Source organism: Lottia gigantea (assembly GCF_000327385.1).
Source record: "Lottia gigantea unplaced genomic scaffold LOTGIsca_26, whole genome shotgun sequence".
NCBI classification, from domain to species: domain Eukaryota; kingdom Metazoa; phylum Mollusca; class Gastropoda; family Lottiidae; genus Lottia; species Lottia gigantea.
In genome coordinates this window covers 2,607,921-2,623,894 of record NW_008708797.1, presented here as the reverse complement: position 1 = coordinate 2,623,894, position 15,974 = coordinate 2,607,921, and the positions used below count along the sequence as shown (strand labels likewise).

At 31.6% G+C, this 15,974-nt stretch overlaps 1 protein-coding gene across 1 annotated transcript; it reads left to right on the top strand.

Moving 5' to 3' along the window:
• Positions 1–2,213: 2,213 nt before the first annotated feature.
• On the top strand, positions 2,214–6,022 carry LOTGIDRAFT_117519 (hypothetical protein; the record flags this gene model as incomplete). Its single annotated transcript, XM_009056074.1, has 4 exons — positions 2,214–2,601; positions 2,943–3,079; positions 3,357–3,540; positions 5,745–6,022. Coding segments are annotated over 4 exons (987 nt in total), but the record flags the coding sequence as incomplete, so codon positions are not given.
• Between the last annotated feature and the right edge of the window lie 9,952 nt (positions 6,023–15,974).

Below are 15,974 nucleotides of genomic sequence, written 5' to 3'. Positions count from 1 at the left end.
CAACATCTATTTCTTTAATGCTTAATTTTTGAACAGAAAAACATTGAGTTAAACATGGTGAAATTGCAGGTTTCACTTACAACATTCGTGTTGAAAAACTCCAGGCCCAACAATCTAGACCCATACTAGAGAATTTATTAACATAACGTTAACGGCCATCGCTGTATTATTTACCTCGAATGTCTGACTACCAGATTTGTTCATGTTACAGTCATATATAGGTGTATTCAATCGAGATAGATGGCATGATTATTTTCATTAACACCGCATCGCCATAGCCATGACACTCAGTTTTCTGAGTTTTAGATTTTAGTTCTCATATATATTGACATTAAATGCTGTCATCGGAACTGTTGTCGAGCTCTAAAGAGTTGTGATCCTTGTCTAAAAAATCCAGGCATTTCCTTTAAGAAAGTGATGGATAGGCGAAAACTGAAACGGGATTCTCACTACTACTCACTATTGAATCAACTGCGCTTCTTGTCTTGTTTGTCTTCTATGTCATCACTCGGTCACGTGAGGTGGACCTAATTAAAGATCGGCTGGGTTGCACAGCTTGATTAGAATTGTGTCTTTTTTGCAATTTTTGCACTGCAGATATAATTTTTTTTTCTACCTAACCTCATTAGTACATCTAGCCCTGCGCCACACATTTATTCCTTTATTTCGATCTTGTTGTAAATGTAAACATGACTTATTGTTTACAGACTTGCTATCGAGAGCTCTGATAGACTGTATTTGCCAGCATACAAGCCAATCAAATCGCTGATTTACCAATTTCCATGATACAAGAAATGTGGCTAGGTCATGGTAAAAAACGAAGTTTGTAATAGCTTGATACTATGAAGATGGGGGTATATTGGTACCACCAATGTCTATCAGTCAACATGCACTTTCACAATTGCTTGCAAACACTCTACAAGGATGCAATGCTTGACAGGTTTTGAGAAAACCTGTTGACTATGACCCAAAGATTAACCCTATCAAAAAAAAAAGAAAGAAAAACCTGTTCTTTAAAACCTTGTCAATTTTTAACTTATGTTTATTCCAAAAGATACAAGTCAACCCTTATCAAAATGTGAGTAAATTGTGGCTCTCAATTGTGATGGTACAATTTCTTACAAATTTTGAGGAAAGTCTATCCGATGTCAAGAAAGAAGAAATATTTTTTCAGTGTTATGGCTCTTTTTCTTTAAAATGAATTCTAATATTAACAAATCCGCAGGTGAGCTCGCCTCTTTAAAGTCAAATGTACTGTACATGTATGTAGGATAATCAGTTTAAAGGAACATTCCCCTTTTTTGTAGGTCGGAAATCTTTTTGCTCATATTTGTGAAAAATATACATCAAAATCTAGAGAAATGTGTCCCTTAATGTATCCAAAAGTTTTATCTGAAAAAATCCAGCCATTAATTTTTTAACGCCAAAACTATTTCAAAGTTTACGTAAACTTTTAAAGTGTTTATTTAGAATCTGTTGGAAAACCACTGTACAGATTTAAGTACAGCAAACGCCTAATTGTAGAGAAAAATGTTTCAAATGTATGTTCTAACGTTTTCAACTAATAATATTGAGTCAAAAGCAAAAACTAGGTCAAACTGCTTAAATAACAAATGTTACTCTCCGTTTGTAATTAGGGAGCCGCGGTGTCTCAGTTAGTTAGACGTTTCCTCGCTAACCTGAAGGTCCAGTGTTCAATCCCGGCATAGGTCGAGATAATACCTCTGGATTTTTCAACCCGGTTTCCCCCTGTCAGTGATGCAGGTAAGAGGGGCTGACATGGAAAAAGCGTCTAGTCATTCGGATGGAACAATAAACCGAGGCCCCGTGTGCTACAGGCTGTGCACGTTAAAGATCCCTGGACAGTTGGAAATCGAAAAAGAGCAGGCGAATGCCGCTGTCCTAGCCAAATTTCCCTCATGGCACTCTGCATGGCATTGCCCGTTTTCATTAGCCCACAAGGTGCAGAAGAGTAGGAAGTAAATCTCCATTCATTTAATTTCATTTCATTTTCCGTTTGTAACTATCCCTTTTAAAACAAATTTAGTTTGATCAAGTAGATACATAGATATACATAGCATACTTAAGAAATATTTTCAGGTATAATTTATGATGTTTGTGATAATGAAAATGTTTTCCACAAGAAAAGCAGAATGTCCCTTTAAACAGAAAACTACCTTTAATTTGATTGTACTTTTCTGCTTCAGAAGCGAAAAATACTGTCTTATGAAGAATCACATTCAGTGGTTGTGAAAATAGATGAAAGATTATTCACTATAGTTATTCGAGGTCTAATGGCAGATATAAATGAAGTTAGTAGCAGAATCAACAGTATATTACGCAATGCATTAACCAAAGAACATGAAGCGAAATATTCAGCTGTATTAAAAGATGTTATTCAATGGAGTTGGTTAGATAATGGGAAAAGAAAAGAATATCCTAAATTTGCGAACACTAAAATTGAAGGGGCATATGTCAGTAAAGATTCAGATTTCAAATTGAAGTATTCAAATCAAAAGTTAACATTTGATTTTGATAATATGGAAGTAATTGATGAACATGGAAAAACAAACCCATTGTTACGTCAAGATAAGATAAAAGGTAAATTAATGATGCTATATTATTAAATAATGAATTTTGTTTATCAACTCACTGTTGATAGTTTGTATAAATAATGTCTGATGGAATATTTTTATGAATGTTTTATACTGTTTTCAATCTTGTCCAATGGAATGAATTGATAGACTTGTTTTTGTAGAACTATGATGACAAAATCAATGTAAATTTATGGTAAATTCATCTGTGAGTATGCTAGGAAAGATGAACCGAGTTGACAATGTTTATGATAGGGGTGGATACACAGATAGATGTATCAAATCTAGATTAACATGGAATCATTCATCATTTTATTCATTGTTTATTTACTCCAGAAGCTACAGAAGCAACAGGATTACCTACAACATGGACAATAACAAATGACACAAATTTGAACATAATTAAGTTACAAGCTGGAAGTCCCGAATACAAACAAGTGGAGAGCAATTTTAATGCAACACTTGGAGGACCGGCCATACCAATAGTTAAGGTATTTGAAAGATATAATACTATGAAAAAATCTAACTATGAATGAAGGATTGAAGGTGATTTATACAGCAACATGAATATGCTGAGATAACTGTTTGTTTTTCTGTCTAATAAGTTAGTTTGAGTCATAATATTATGACAATGTAATTCTTTGCTTGATAGCATTTAGGATAAAGAATATAGTCTGTGTGACTTTGGTTTCTAGTCAAATATTGTAATATCTGCTTAAAGACAATACAATGAATACTGAAAGTGTTTATGTTTATTTACAGATTGAAAGAATAGAAAATAGTTCAGTTTATCAACAATATATGGCCAAAAAGAAGCATATGGAATTGGAATTGAAAAACACGTCTGCTACAGTGGAGAAACCTGTATTATGGCATGGTACTGATCAACAGGCTGTACATAATATCAATAATTATGGTTTCAATAGAAGTTATTGTGGTAAAAATGGTATGTTGTGTTTGTTGTTATTTCTGTTTTGTTTGTTGATGAGTATCAATAATCCAAATCATATACAGTATACTCTGCGTAATCCGACATACACTGGGACTACAAAAAAATCTCTAGATTAGCAAGAGTGTCGGAGTACTCTACATTTTTTAACATTTGCCACATGTTACTATTTATAGCTCAGTGACTCACATTCTACAGACGGCACGTTTCTAATAATAAGACAATAATAAAAGACAATTCAGTTGTATTTGTTACTATCATTTAATTGTTCATATTTTGAGCTACCGTACATATGCTTTTTATTATACGCCCACATGAATCTGTGGTCACATATTGTCGTCGCCCCTGTCCGTCGGTCCGTCTGTCAACACTTCTTGTGAGCACTATAGAGACTACAGTTTTTGTCTGATTTTGATAAAACTTGGTGTGATGCTTAAGATTGATAAGATCTCGGTCAAGTTTGAATTTGACATATTTTCGATGAACGGTTTTTGAGATATTGCCCTTGACTTAGAACACCTTGAAATTTGTTAAAAATTGATCATGAGCAGGATTGAAGCTACAGGTTTCAACCGATTTAGATGAAACCTTGGTGTGATCATTGGAATTGATAAGATCTCGGACAAGTTCTAACTTGACGCATTTTCGATGAACGGTTTTTGAGTTATTGCCCTTGACTTTGTTAAAACACATCAAAATTTGTTAAAAATAGTTCTTGAGCAGGATTGAAGCTACAGTTTTCAACCGATTCTGATGAAACTTGGTGTGATCATTGGAATTGATAAGATCTCGGACAAGGTCTAACTTGACGCATTTTCGATGAACAGTTTTTGAATTATTGCCCTTGACTGTGTTAAAACGTGTTGAAATTTGTTAAAAATAGTTCGTGAGCAGGATTGAAGATACAGTTTTCAACCGATTCTGATGAAACTTGGTGTGATCATTGGAATTGATAAGATCTCGGACAATTTCTAATTTGACGCATTTTCAATGAACGGTTTTTGAGTTATTGACCTTGACTTTGTAAAAACGCGTCAAAATTTGTTTGTGAGCACAATAGAAGCTACAGTTTTCAACCGATTCTGATGAAACTTGGTGTAATCATTGGAATTGATAAGATCTCGGACAAGTTCTAACTTGAGATATTTTTGATGAACATTTTTTGAGTTATTGCCCTTGACTTTGTAAACACGTGTCAAAAGTTGTTTTTTGCCCTTGATTAGAGCTGTGTGATTTAATTGTTTGTTGTATTTGGGTTATTGATATTGATTTTAAAAAATTTTTGTGGAATTATTCAGCATAAATAATCTCTTCAATATGAGAAAATTCGTACTTTAGTCAATAAAGACTGCTTTATTATTTCTGACAGCTGCCAGTGGGCGTATGTTACCTTGCAACGCAAACTATCTTTGGAATTAATATTGTCCGCAAACTTTGATTTTCATTCTTCTTTACGTTTTAAAATGCTGCTTATTGTTGTTCGACATAAGCCAAATTTCATAGCTTAATATTTCTGCGAAGAGTGCGGCACTTTTTCATAATCTTCAATAATTTGCTGTTTCATATCCAGAGACAAATCAGTATGGGCATGCTTCCGCGAAAATTGTTAGCTTGAGAATTTTGATAAAACGCGTAACAAAGAATGGTTAAGTTGCATATTTCTGTTCTATACAGTGTAACGAATGATACGAATACCAATGCAATTTGGTCTAAAGGCAATGACCTTTAGTTCAGCGATCTTTTGTTTTCATGTGATTTGATCCGGATTATCAATAAGATAAGCGATTATCTAATTGACGATTAAGTGATTAAGATGTGTAGATGTCGGATTATACAGTTTTTTCTGAGTGTCCGGACCACTGATTAGTGTTGTAATTCGAAATACACAGAATGTCGGAGTATTCAGAGTTTTTTAAACTAGCCTAAGAAGGAAATCAATCGAGACCAGAAAATGATGTCAGATTACGCAGAATGTCAGAATACTCAGATGTCAGATATCACAGAGTACACTGTAATACCGATACATACAATACATGTTGACATTATGTCATAACAGGTGGCAAGATTCCCTACTTATTACATACTGTAAGGCATTAATCCTATCAAGAGCAGAAACTTTGGATGAGATATATTTTCATGGTGCAATGATGATACTTAGTAACATGTTTTGGAGTCAAAATGTTTTGTTTTGTATTTTGTAGCCACTGCATATGGTCAAGGAGTTTATTTTGCTGTTTCATCGTCTTATTCTGTTGGATATGCCAAGGGAGTACAAGGACAAAGGCAGATGTACCAGTGTAAAGTGTTGGTGGGTGAATATACAAAAGGAAACAGTTCATATAGAGTTCCACCAGCAAAACAAGGATTATCTAGTGTTTCTAGTGTTTATGAGTCTTTAGTTGATAATGTTAGTAATCCATCAATGTTCGTTATATTCCATGATACCCAGGCTTATCCTGAATATCTCATAACATTTTAATCTTAAATATTACACACAATGTTCTAATTGTTACAGAAAACACAAAAACCTATCATCTTGATATAACAAAAAAAATGCATTTTTGATAATTTTTCATGGCCTTGTTAGTGTTTTTATAACATATATACATAAAGAGATTGTGGACTTTTAGCAAAAGTATTTGTCATAAATTATCTGGGTGATTATTTCTTGTATTGATATTAGTATCATGTAATATTTTGTACATGTATTGGTTATAGCTACAGGACATATTTTAGGGAATATATATTCTTTGATTCAGATTTGTACTAAAGTCATTGTGTCAAAACCATGCCCCTATTCCTCATTCTTCCTCGAGAAAAACCTTACTTTGGAATATTAACTAATATTAATTAAGAATGTGTTCTTATCTCTTCGAATAGGCGGCGGCAAAGCGATGTTGTGTTTTGTATACATGACCTCATTACCGTTCTACCCATCTGATTGGTCAGTTTCAATCTCATTTTTATTTGTAGAAAAGGAAGTGTAGTGGGCTTATTTTATTATGGGTTAATAAGACCATGTCAAAACCCATATTTGTGATACAATGTACTAAAGTATATGTGAAAAAATAATATCACATGACTAAAATTATCAGTTTGATCATAATAAAATTTCAGATTCATTTTTGTTGTGATTTGTTGAAAATGATGCAGAGCATATTTGTTATAGATTATCATATATTAAAGGGACAGGTTCCCCCTCTTTTTGACCAATCGTACCTGAGTCTCAGAAATGGCATGTTTGTGGCTGAGCTAATCAGTTACAGCTCACCATTGAAATTTGAACCTTCAAATCAAGATCAAGACATATGTATAGAAAAAGAAAAAAGAAATTTCTGGTTAAAAGTATATTTGAAGGGATTATTCGATTTTAGTGAAGTTCTAGTATTCTGAACACTATTAATATATTTTCAAGACCAAGAATTAACCAGGGAAAATTGTCAACCATGGCCTTTAACCTTTTTATATTTTATTTTATTATGTCATTGTGTAATCTTAGCTTTTATTTCAGCATATATTAAAATCATACTTTTTGTTTGTCTGTCTTTCTGTCCATATGTTCACTATTATCCTGTACTCACTCTTCAAGTTACAATTTTTGATTGATCCTTTTTGGTTTTGGATTTTTGGATTTCTGACGATTTTGATCAGACAATTTTTCATCAATTTTCACCATTGGGTTAAGCAATTGTGTGAGGTATAGGTACTTTACAGACTACAAGATTTGATTAATTTGTTTTTATTTTCAGCCTGTATAAGACATTGATTTTGATGATGATGGGACAATTTTGTCAATAATCTAAACAATCAACTTAATTTGTTTTCTCTTTTTATACACTAATGAAAATCAGAAAAATATTTAGCATGTGTTATTGCCCTTGTTCTTGAAAACACGTTCATTTTTTTAGCTCATTAACACTATAGATGGCACAATTCTTGACAGATTTTTACAACACTTGGTAATATTATTCAGTATCGCCTCAAAAGGTTAAAAAGAAGTGTTGAATATTTCATACTGGTGATTGTTACTGTACTGAAAAATATTTTTATTCAAAATCAAGCTTCCAGTGGGCCTATATTACTTTGCCTGGCAAGCTATCTTTTATTTTGCTATTTACAGGGTAAAACTGTGATTACATGTGTATGCAATTGCAAACTCAAACACAATTAAAAACTGACAAAAGCAAACTGTATCCAAATCATTAAGAAATCCACAAGTCAGATTTCATTCGTTTGCAAACTCAAACTCAACACCTCTCTTAGAGCAATGGATGGTTGAGCAATTTTTTGTGCAATGCAGACAGCTTGTTAGGTGCCAAAATGGTGAAATTGAACTTGAGTTGCACTTACGGATGCATTTAATTGCAGCTGAAGGTTGTTAGAAAGTCAGATGATAATTCAGTGTTAATGTTATGGACCAAAAGCTTGTATTTGAAGTTTGTTGTCATATATGTGCATATAAGACTTTGCATGGCTAAGGTTGTGAGCTTTTTAGGTTAAACTTTTTCAAAACCCACCTTCTTATGTTATGCCTATATCATAAAATAATCATACAACTTTCATAATATCAACATTCAGCATTGCGTAATGCAATAACAAGTCTATATATTACTGTTGCTTGTTAACTTTAAAAGGTTGGTATAAAATATATATTTCTAACGTAGTTAATATAATGTTATAGAAGGTGGATCAGTAATTAAAAATTTTGATACAATCTGGAGGTGATAGCATGCATAAGATTTACTGTGAAAATTGTGTGAAATGTAGATTTGATTATATTTAATAAACAATATAAATAAAATTTTGTTGTTATTACCAATCAATTTCATGTGGAAGGCGGAATGGCTTTTTATACGCCCACACATAAGATGGGCGTATATTGTAATCAATCGGTCCGTTTTGATTTTGTGTGTCATCCCTATTGATTTTCATGATGATCTGATAATTTTTCACCGAAATATCGTGTCTGATTTGACGTTTTTCTCTATTAGCTATATTGTGCAACTCGTGCTCAGTCTACAGGCTACAATTCTTTACAGATTCTTTTGATTTTTATTTTGTATGTCAATGTCGTTATGAAGATGATCCCTATTGATTTTCGTGATGATCTGATAATTTTTCACCGAAATATCGTGTCTGATTTGACGTTTCACTCTATTAGCTATATTGTGCAACTCGTTCTCAGTCTACAGGCTACAATTCTTTACAGATTCTTTTGATTTTGATTTTGTGTGTCAATGTCATTATGAAGATGATCCTATCGATTTTCGTGATGATCGGATATTTTTTCACTGAAATATCATTTCTGACTTGACGTTTCACTCTATTAGCTATATTGTGCTCACTCTTCAGGCTTCAATACAATTTTTTGCCCTTTATCAGAGCTGTGTGATTTAATAATTTGATGTATTTGCCAATGGGTTATTGATATTGATTTTAAAAAATTTTGTGGAATTACTAATATATATAAATATATATATCATTGAATTTGAACTAATAAAATTTCTTTTATATGAGAAAATCTGTACTTTGATCACCATAGACTGTGGGCGTATGTTATCTTGCCTGGCAAGCTATCTGTATTCAATGATCTTCATTGCTATTTCTTAATTCCAAATTCTAAATTCTTGTCTCTTTATTTGCACTCTTAATATAACATTTGTTATTGGAAATTCTCTGAAACCAGCAGAATATTACCAATTTTGAACTTGACCTAGATCGTTCACTATATACATACATACCAATTTTCATAAAGATTGTTGCCTCTATGTGGATACAAGCCAATTTTGAGGCATTCTTACTAAGTCCAGGACAATAACTCTGAAACTGTTTATCCTATTATTACCTAAATTCGGACTTGATTGAGTTCTCATCAATATATACATGCATACCAAGTTTCATCAAGATCAGAAAAAAATGTTGCTTCTATCCTAAGCCAAATTTGACATGTTATTTCAAGGGCAATAACTTTGAATCAAGATCAGATAAAAGCTAAAAGAAAAGAAATGTAGACGGACAGATGGAGAGACAGGGGCTCTAGCACACTCTCAGTCCATTGGCCCCCACTCATCTAGTTGAGTCACTGAATTTCACCAAGAGCTTGCAATGTTCTGCTGTTTGGACATTAGCAACATAAATCTTTCAAATCATTTAATGTATTTCTAATCAAATTCTATTCATAACAATGAATTATCTTAAGAATAATTTTCTGTATACATATATGTGTAATTTGAGTTATGAGTGTGAAACAAAAAGAGAGAGGAATTGAATGTCATTTTTGAACATTAGCCTATTGTCTCCTGTGCTATCTGAATGGCTACATTAAGAGTAGCATTGTTTTCATGTCTGATTTTAATCTAAAAATTAATAATAAATCACTGTGAACTCATAAAGTGTTATATTATACATACCTTATTTACAAACCAAACAAGTCTGTACAGGTCATACAGCCCCCTAATCACAATGGTGTCATTTGTTTAATCAAGTTGAATAGAGTTAGGAATAAGATTAATCTGAACGGTCATCTGGTCAATTTAACTAGTTTATGATAGTTGTGATCGCAACTGGTCAGTCTTATATATCAACTAAGAATGTTTAAGGGTCAGACAGACAGGTTGTGAAAGAAAGGAGACATGTTCTTATGTCAGTTATATTTGAAATTAGTGTGCATGTGATCAGTGTTTATTTATAATCAGTAGGTACAGACAATTAATATTGGAAAATGACAGTTAAACTTTGGAGGAACTTTAATGATATATTGAGTGAAGTTGGTTAAGGTTGAGTGGACACTCTATGGAGTGAGTGAAAGGTATTGATAAGATCAGTGATCAGAAGAGGTATTGATATATTGAGTATTAGTATAGGATTGTCAACTAGTTCACAAGGTAAGATATCCAATCTCTTTTCTCATTCTATGAGTTAAAATATATATCATGAATAATGGCAGATCTGACAGATTTCTGTATATCTTAAGTGTACCAATGTCTCTACAATATAGAATTTAACAGGCCATGGACATTTTGATTGCAGATCAGTATTGTCATTAGTTAGTTATTTAAGTCTTACTGTTCATCCACCCCACAGTGAGTTCCGAATTGAAGTTTTTCTGTTAGTTAAAAATATTTAAGATAAAATTCTAAATTGCATGTAATACGTCAAAGTAATAAACACACTTCCCTTTTTGAAAGTTTTGTGGAAATGACACACTTTTTGAACTGAATTACCTACTGTAAACTTATTTTTACAGTTTACAGAGTTAGTTACAGTCAAAATGAAGGATGAAGTCTTTGTTGTTTAACATTCATTAGTAATATCTGACAGCAATACAACTGTAAATGTAAATCTTGCACATGTACATGGCAATGTCAATAATTAAAATAAGTAAAAAGATGACATAAGAAATATCAAAAGAATTATAAATCAAAAGATATATTTCTATGTACATATATATTTATTACTTTAGTTCAGTAATCTCACTGCTAGTATAAATAATCATACATAGGCTACTTAGAAAATACACCAGCAAACACTTTTACTATAGACCAATAAAAATATCAATGTCAAACTGTAATCTAATTTTTAAAGTTTTCAGTGCACTATGAGTATGGACATTGAATTTAAATTTTCTCTTTCAATACATAAAATGACAGGAAAGTTAAAAACTTGTCTTGTTTATTGTTATGTTTGTTGTATTAAAGCTTTTTTAGTTATGTACATGGTCAAATAAAAATATCTTAAGTTACAAAAAGTAGGAAAAGATTCCCCCAGAACTGATAAAGACAGAACTCTGAGATAAAGTTAGGTTTTTCCAAATGCTAAATATTTTAACTATGAGTGGCAGTCTTAATTGCCTCTGTGGGTGAAGAAGGGGTGCCCTATATCTTCTACCATATATTCCACCATATTCCTGTAAATATATTGTTTAAGATGTAGCAGTATATGTTTTGAAAATATTTGTACAGAGAATTGTTTAGATAAAGTATTAGTATGAAACATTTAGTGTGTAAACACTCTAATGATTTAATCTTACAATTTCTTATAGACATGTTAAATGGTACATGATCGTCAAAATGGTTACAAGTGTGGCGAAAATAACCTAATAGCAGATAAAGAAAGGGTGATGAACTTGTAGTTGATACCATCAACATGGATATGTTACCTGAAGACTATGAGACTATATCTCTATCAGAAATTTTGTCACTTCGTGATGGGTATTTGAACGAGGAGGAGCTATGGGCATTATGTCGAGAATGTTGTTTAACGTTGGAATATGTTAGAGATTCTCAAGAATTATTTCAAGGTTTATGTATCACACCAGAAACCGTGGCATTTGATCACAGTGGTAGTGTTTGTTTTCTAGATTTAGATGAAGGTAAGTCACTGTAATTTTATAGACAATCTATAGAATAGGAACAGTAGAAACTCAAATGTTTTTGTGGCGCATTTCTACTTTCAGTACTTGCAAATTCCTTGGCAAGACATTTCCATTGTCCCTACTTTCTACCCCCAACCCTGCACCTAACAATTCATAGAAGTGTAACTGTCTGTATTTAGGTGAAATATAGACGAAATATCTACTGATATTTCTTAATGGTGGTTTATATAGGCCTACTATTACTTACAAGGTAGAGTGAAAGGCTTTAACTATAATCTAATTCAGTTTAATTCAAGGATCAATTCAGAGTAGGCCTAGTAGAGTATTCTAACATTGTGTCCCTAATACACAATTTTATTATAATCTTATATGATTTTGAGATTTTGAAGATAATCTTGCAAGAAATTTTAAAAGGTTATATATTAAAATTCTGTTATGGATTTAAATGATCTGAGGTTCCCATAAGTTTGAACTCAAAGATTTGATGTTAATAGATTTTGTAAACAAGCATATCAAAGATCTGGATAGAATTTATTCAAGATGTCACATTAAAAAAAGATTCCCAATCAATACCTGAATATGTATAGTATGAATATGATAAGATAGACTATGAATTAAAGAATTTTAATTGAAACCTACTGTAAGATAAGAGATAATAGTATATATTGTAAATATATTGAAGTGTATAACCTCTATTTACCCTTCATATAGATATTAATTTAAAATCAATACCTACTGATCTTATAGCAATATATAACTTCTTTATTCTCTATATCATAATAGTCCACTATTCAAAATCAACAATTATCTTATATCTTAAAGGTTTTTTAAATGGCTTCCACTCAAGTATTGTCCCCATTAAACTATTTTGTACCTTTACAACATTATTATATATGACAGTAGGTGAGAATTATATAAGAAATGATTTAATATATATATTTACATGGAATTTATATTACTTAATATAGCTTACATCATATGATCATACACATTTGAAAAATGGATTAATTTTGCACTTTTTTACTTCAGATTTTATTCACTTTTGTTGAAATATATCACTTAAGCATTAAAACCATTCAAATCACATCTATAGCCATATACAAAGTCCTGTGACATTTTGGTAACAATCATTTATCTTTAATACTTAAATACATTCCATTACTGTCCTGATTAAAGTTTAGGCAAACAAGTATCCATTTTTTAGCATGAAACAACAGTTTTGTAATTTGAGAAGTTTAAAAATTGATTATCATGTTTGTGAATGTTGTCAAGAAGCAGTAATATTGATTCTGTCAATATAAAGCTATTAATTATTGATGATGTCAACTTGTATTTTATTTGTACTATATGTATAGAATCATTCATTGTATTAGCAACCTCTACAGCTCTATATGGTAGTTTACCATTCATAGTATATTTAGTAAGTCCTTGCTTTCTGGAAATAGTTGTGGATAGGCGTACCAGTATGTAAATATTGTCTTCTCTTCAAGGCGTATGTTTTGATATCCAAGATACCTATGAAGGTTATATAAAGTACAATAGTAGAAAAGGTAGGCTTTGCCAACATTTCTATACTGGCATTTATAGAGGAAGTACCCTCATACGGGTATCAGTTTTGAATTATTGATGGATTTGTGGTCATTTCTGTCCATTTTTTACTTTTAAACTCTCACCATGTTGAAGTGCAATTCAGGATATTGGCTTTAAACTTCTAGATTTGAGTAATTGGTTATTGGCTATATTTGGTCTAAGTGTAAGAACGTGTCTTTTTTCAAACAATAGCTATTTTGTGTCAACAGTACCTAATTGACTTGTTAAAGATGGAAATATTTCTCTACATTTTGTTATTCTACCAATGTTTGTGACGCAAATACAACACAATCTTGACCTTACCTGTTTCCATCCTCTCGTCACAGGTTTGAGGATGTAGTATGACAGGCTTTAGACAACAGTATTTGGTTACAAATCAGTTATTGTTACATACTTTATAATATGTACCTTGTGGAGAATGGTGGCACTAGACAGTTGTGATAGATTGCTATATTTTCATTTTAGACGACATGTTCAATGTATTAAAAAATATCAATGGTAAATATTGACAGACATGTTCATCTCAGCTCCCAGATAATTTAGCTTCATAAGTCAAAAGGCAATCACAATTATTGTTGAATGGCATTAGGTAAAGTCTCTGGCCTCTATGGTTGCCGCTCTTTCTATGGGTTCGTCTGTCTATGTTCTTTAATCTCATGTCTGTGTTTTTTTACTTTGCTGGGAGGTGACTCTGGACAGCAATGCTTGTTGCGTGTTACATTGAGAGGAATTTGTATCAAGAGACACTTATTTTCTAGCATAAGAAAATTAAAGTCACTATTGACTAAGATAGCCGTTAACTGTTTAAAGTGTTTCAAAAGAGGTTTTCTGAATTAACAGCATTAATTTGCACCATTTTCAATCAGACGTCCGTGTTTCCTGGAATTTCACTAAAACTAAGTGTTTTATGACGTTACTAATAGAAAATTGCTTTATCACGTAAAGTTCTTCACGATTAGTGACATCATCAAACACAATAATTTTTTTGGAATTCCAGGAACCACAATTGTCTGATTGAAAATTGGAATGGTGCAAATTGATCAGTATTCCTGTTACACATAAAAATTTAGGAAACTCTTACGATCCCTTTAAGCATACACTATTTTTTGTTCCAATATTCTGACCAAGTAGACTAATCTATAAAGCTAGAGCTTTTATTAATAGCTTTAATTATTACTATCTTTCTACTTTGTTTAACAGATAACAATAGGCAAAGGTTCAAATAATTGCTTCTATAAAACATTAATATTATAACCTTTAGATTGTTTCATTATAAAAATCATTTGACTGTACATAACTTATATTCCTAACCATTGATTTCTTATAGAAGTTAATACGATATTTCTTTTCAATCAGTGCTTATAATGAGATCAAACCTTCAAACTTCTCTTTACTAGTTGTTAGTGCAGGTACTATATTAATGTTAGGACAGCTTTTATTGATGTTGATTTGTTACAATTAGTTTTGCTTTTGTGTATTCACTAGCAGAGTTTATGTATTTTTTTTTAAAACAATTGATTCCATTACTGATACCATTGGGTTTAAATTTGCTGTTTAATAGATATCTTTAACCTAGTTGAACTTCTTGGTTAATAAAGTTACAATTTACAAGAAGGATATTCTTTAGATTGCATTCTTGAAAGGATATGCCAATACATAGTGACTAAATACCAGTATTGGAGACTAGATAAAAGTCAGCAAATTAAAGCAAATGATGTGTATCGTGACAATTAATAAAATGATCCGGAATAATTCAAAAATGATTGTTAATTTGAGTTTGATGAAACATCATATACTCTATTGCACTTGATTCGAACATTTTGAAGAGGCCATCTTGTCTACTCTTTTTGATTACTGGTCTTGCTGTAGGTTGTAGAATATAGAATCTATTCAGATTTATTCAAAGAAGAAGCTTTTCCGTGTCAGTTCTATTGTTCAGATGGAATTTTCTATCTTGTCTAAAGTACAGATGAATTTCAAGATTAGCTATTTAACTTCTACTTTCTACAATTATTTTCTACTTGTGCTATATTGTCAGTCATGTAAACTTATTTCTGTCAACATATTTATGTAAAGATTTAATTAGATTTGAGATAAATCGACAATCCATTAAAAAGACATGTATTTCATGAGACTAAATTGAAACTTGTGTTTACTAAACAAGTTGTTTGTACAAGTGCAGCCTTTGTCTACATCTGTGTTGAAACTCTTTTCATTTTTTTTCTATCCATTACATTTTCATTATTAAATTTTATTAACGAGCATTTGAAAGAAGTATCTCCCCCTATATCAAAAGAACATTACATGATTACATTACAATAATATCAGCATTCATCTATTGATTAATTGTTGTATGCTTACTGAAAGAATTATTATAACATATGTCATGATCCTTAATAACTTTTATGAACGAGGTATGAAAAGTTGAATGATGGTTATCTAGTGGGAGGTTTGAAAGAGATCTTGC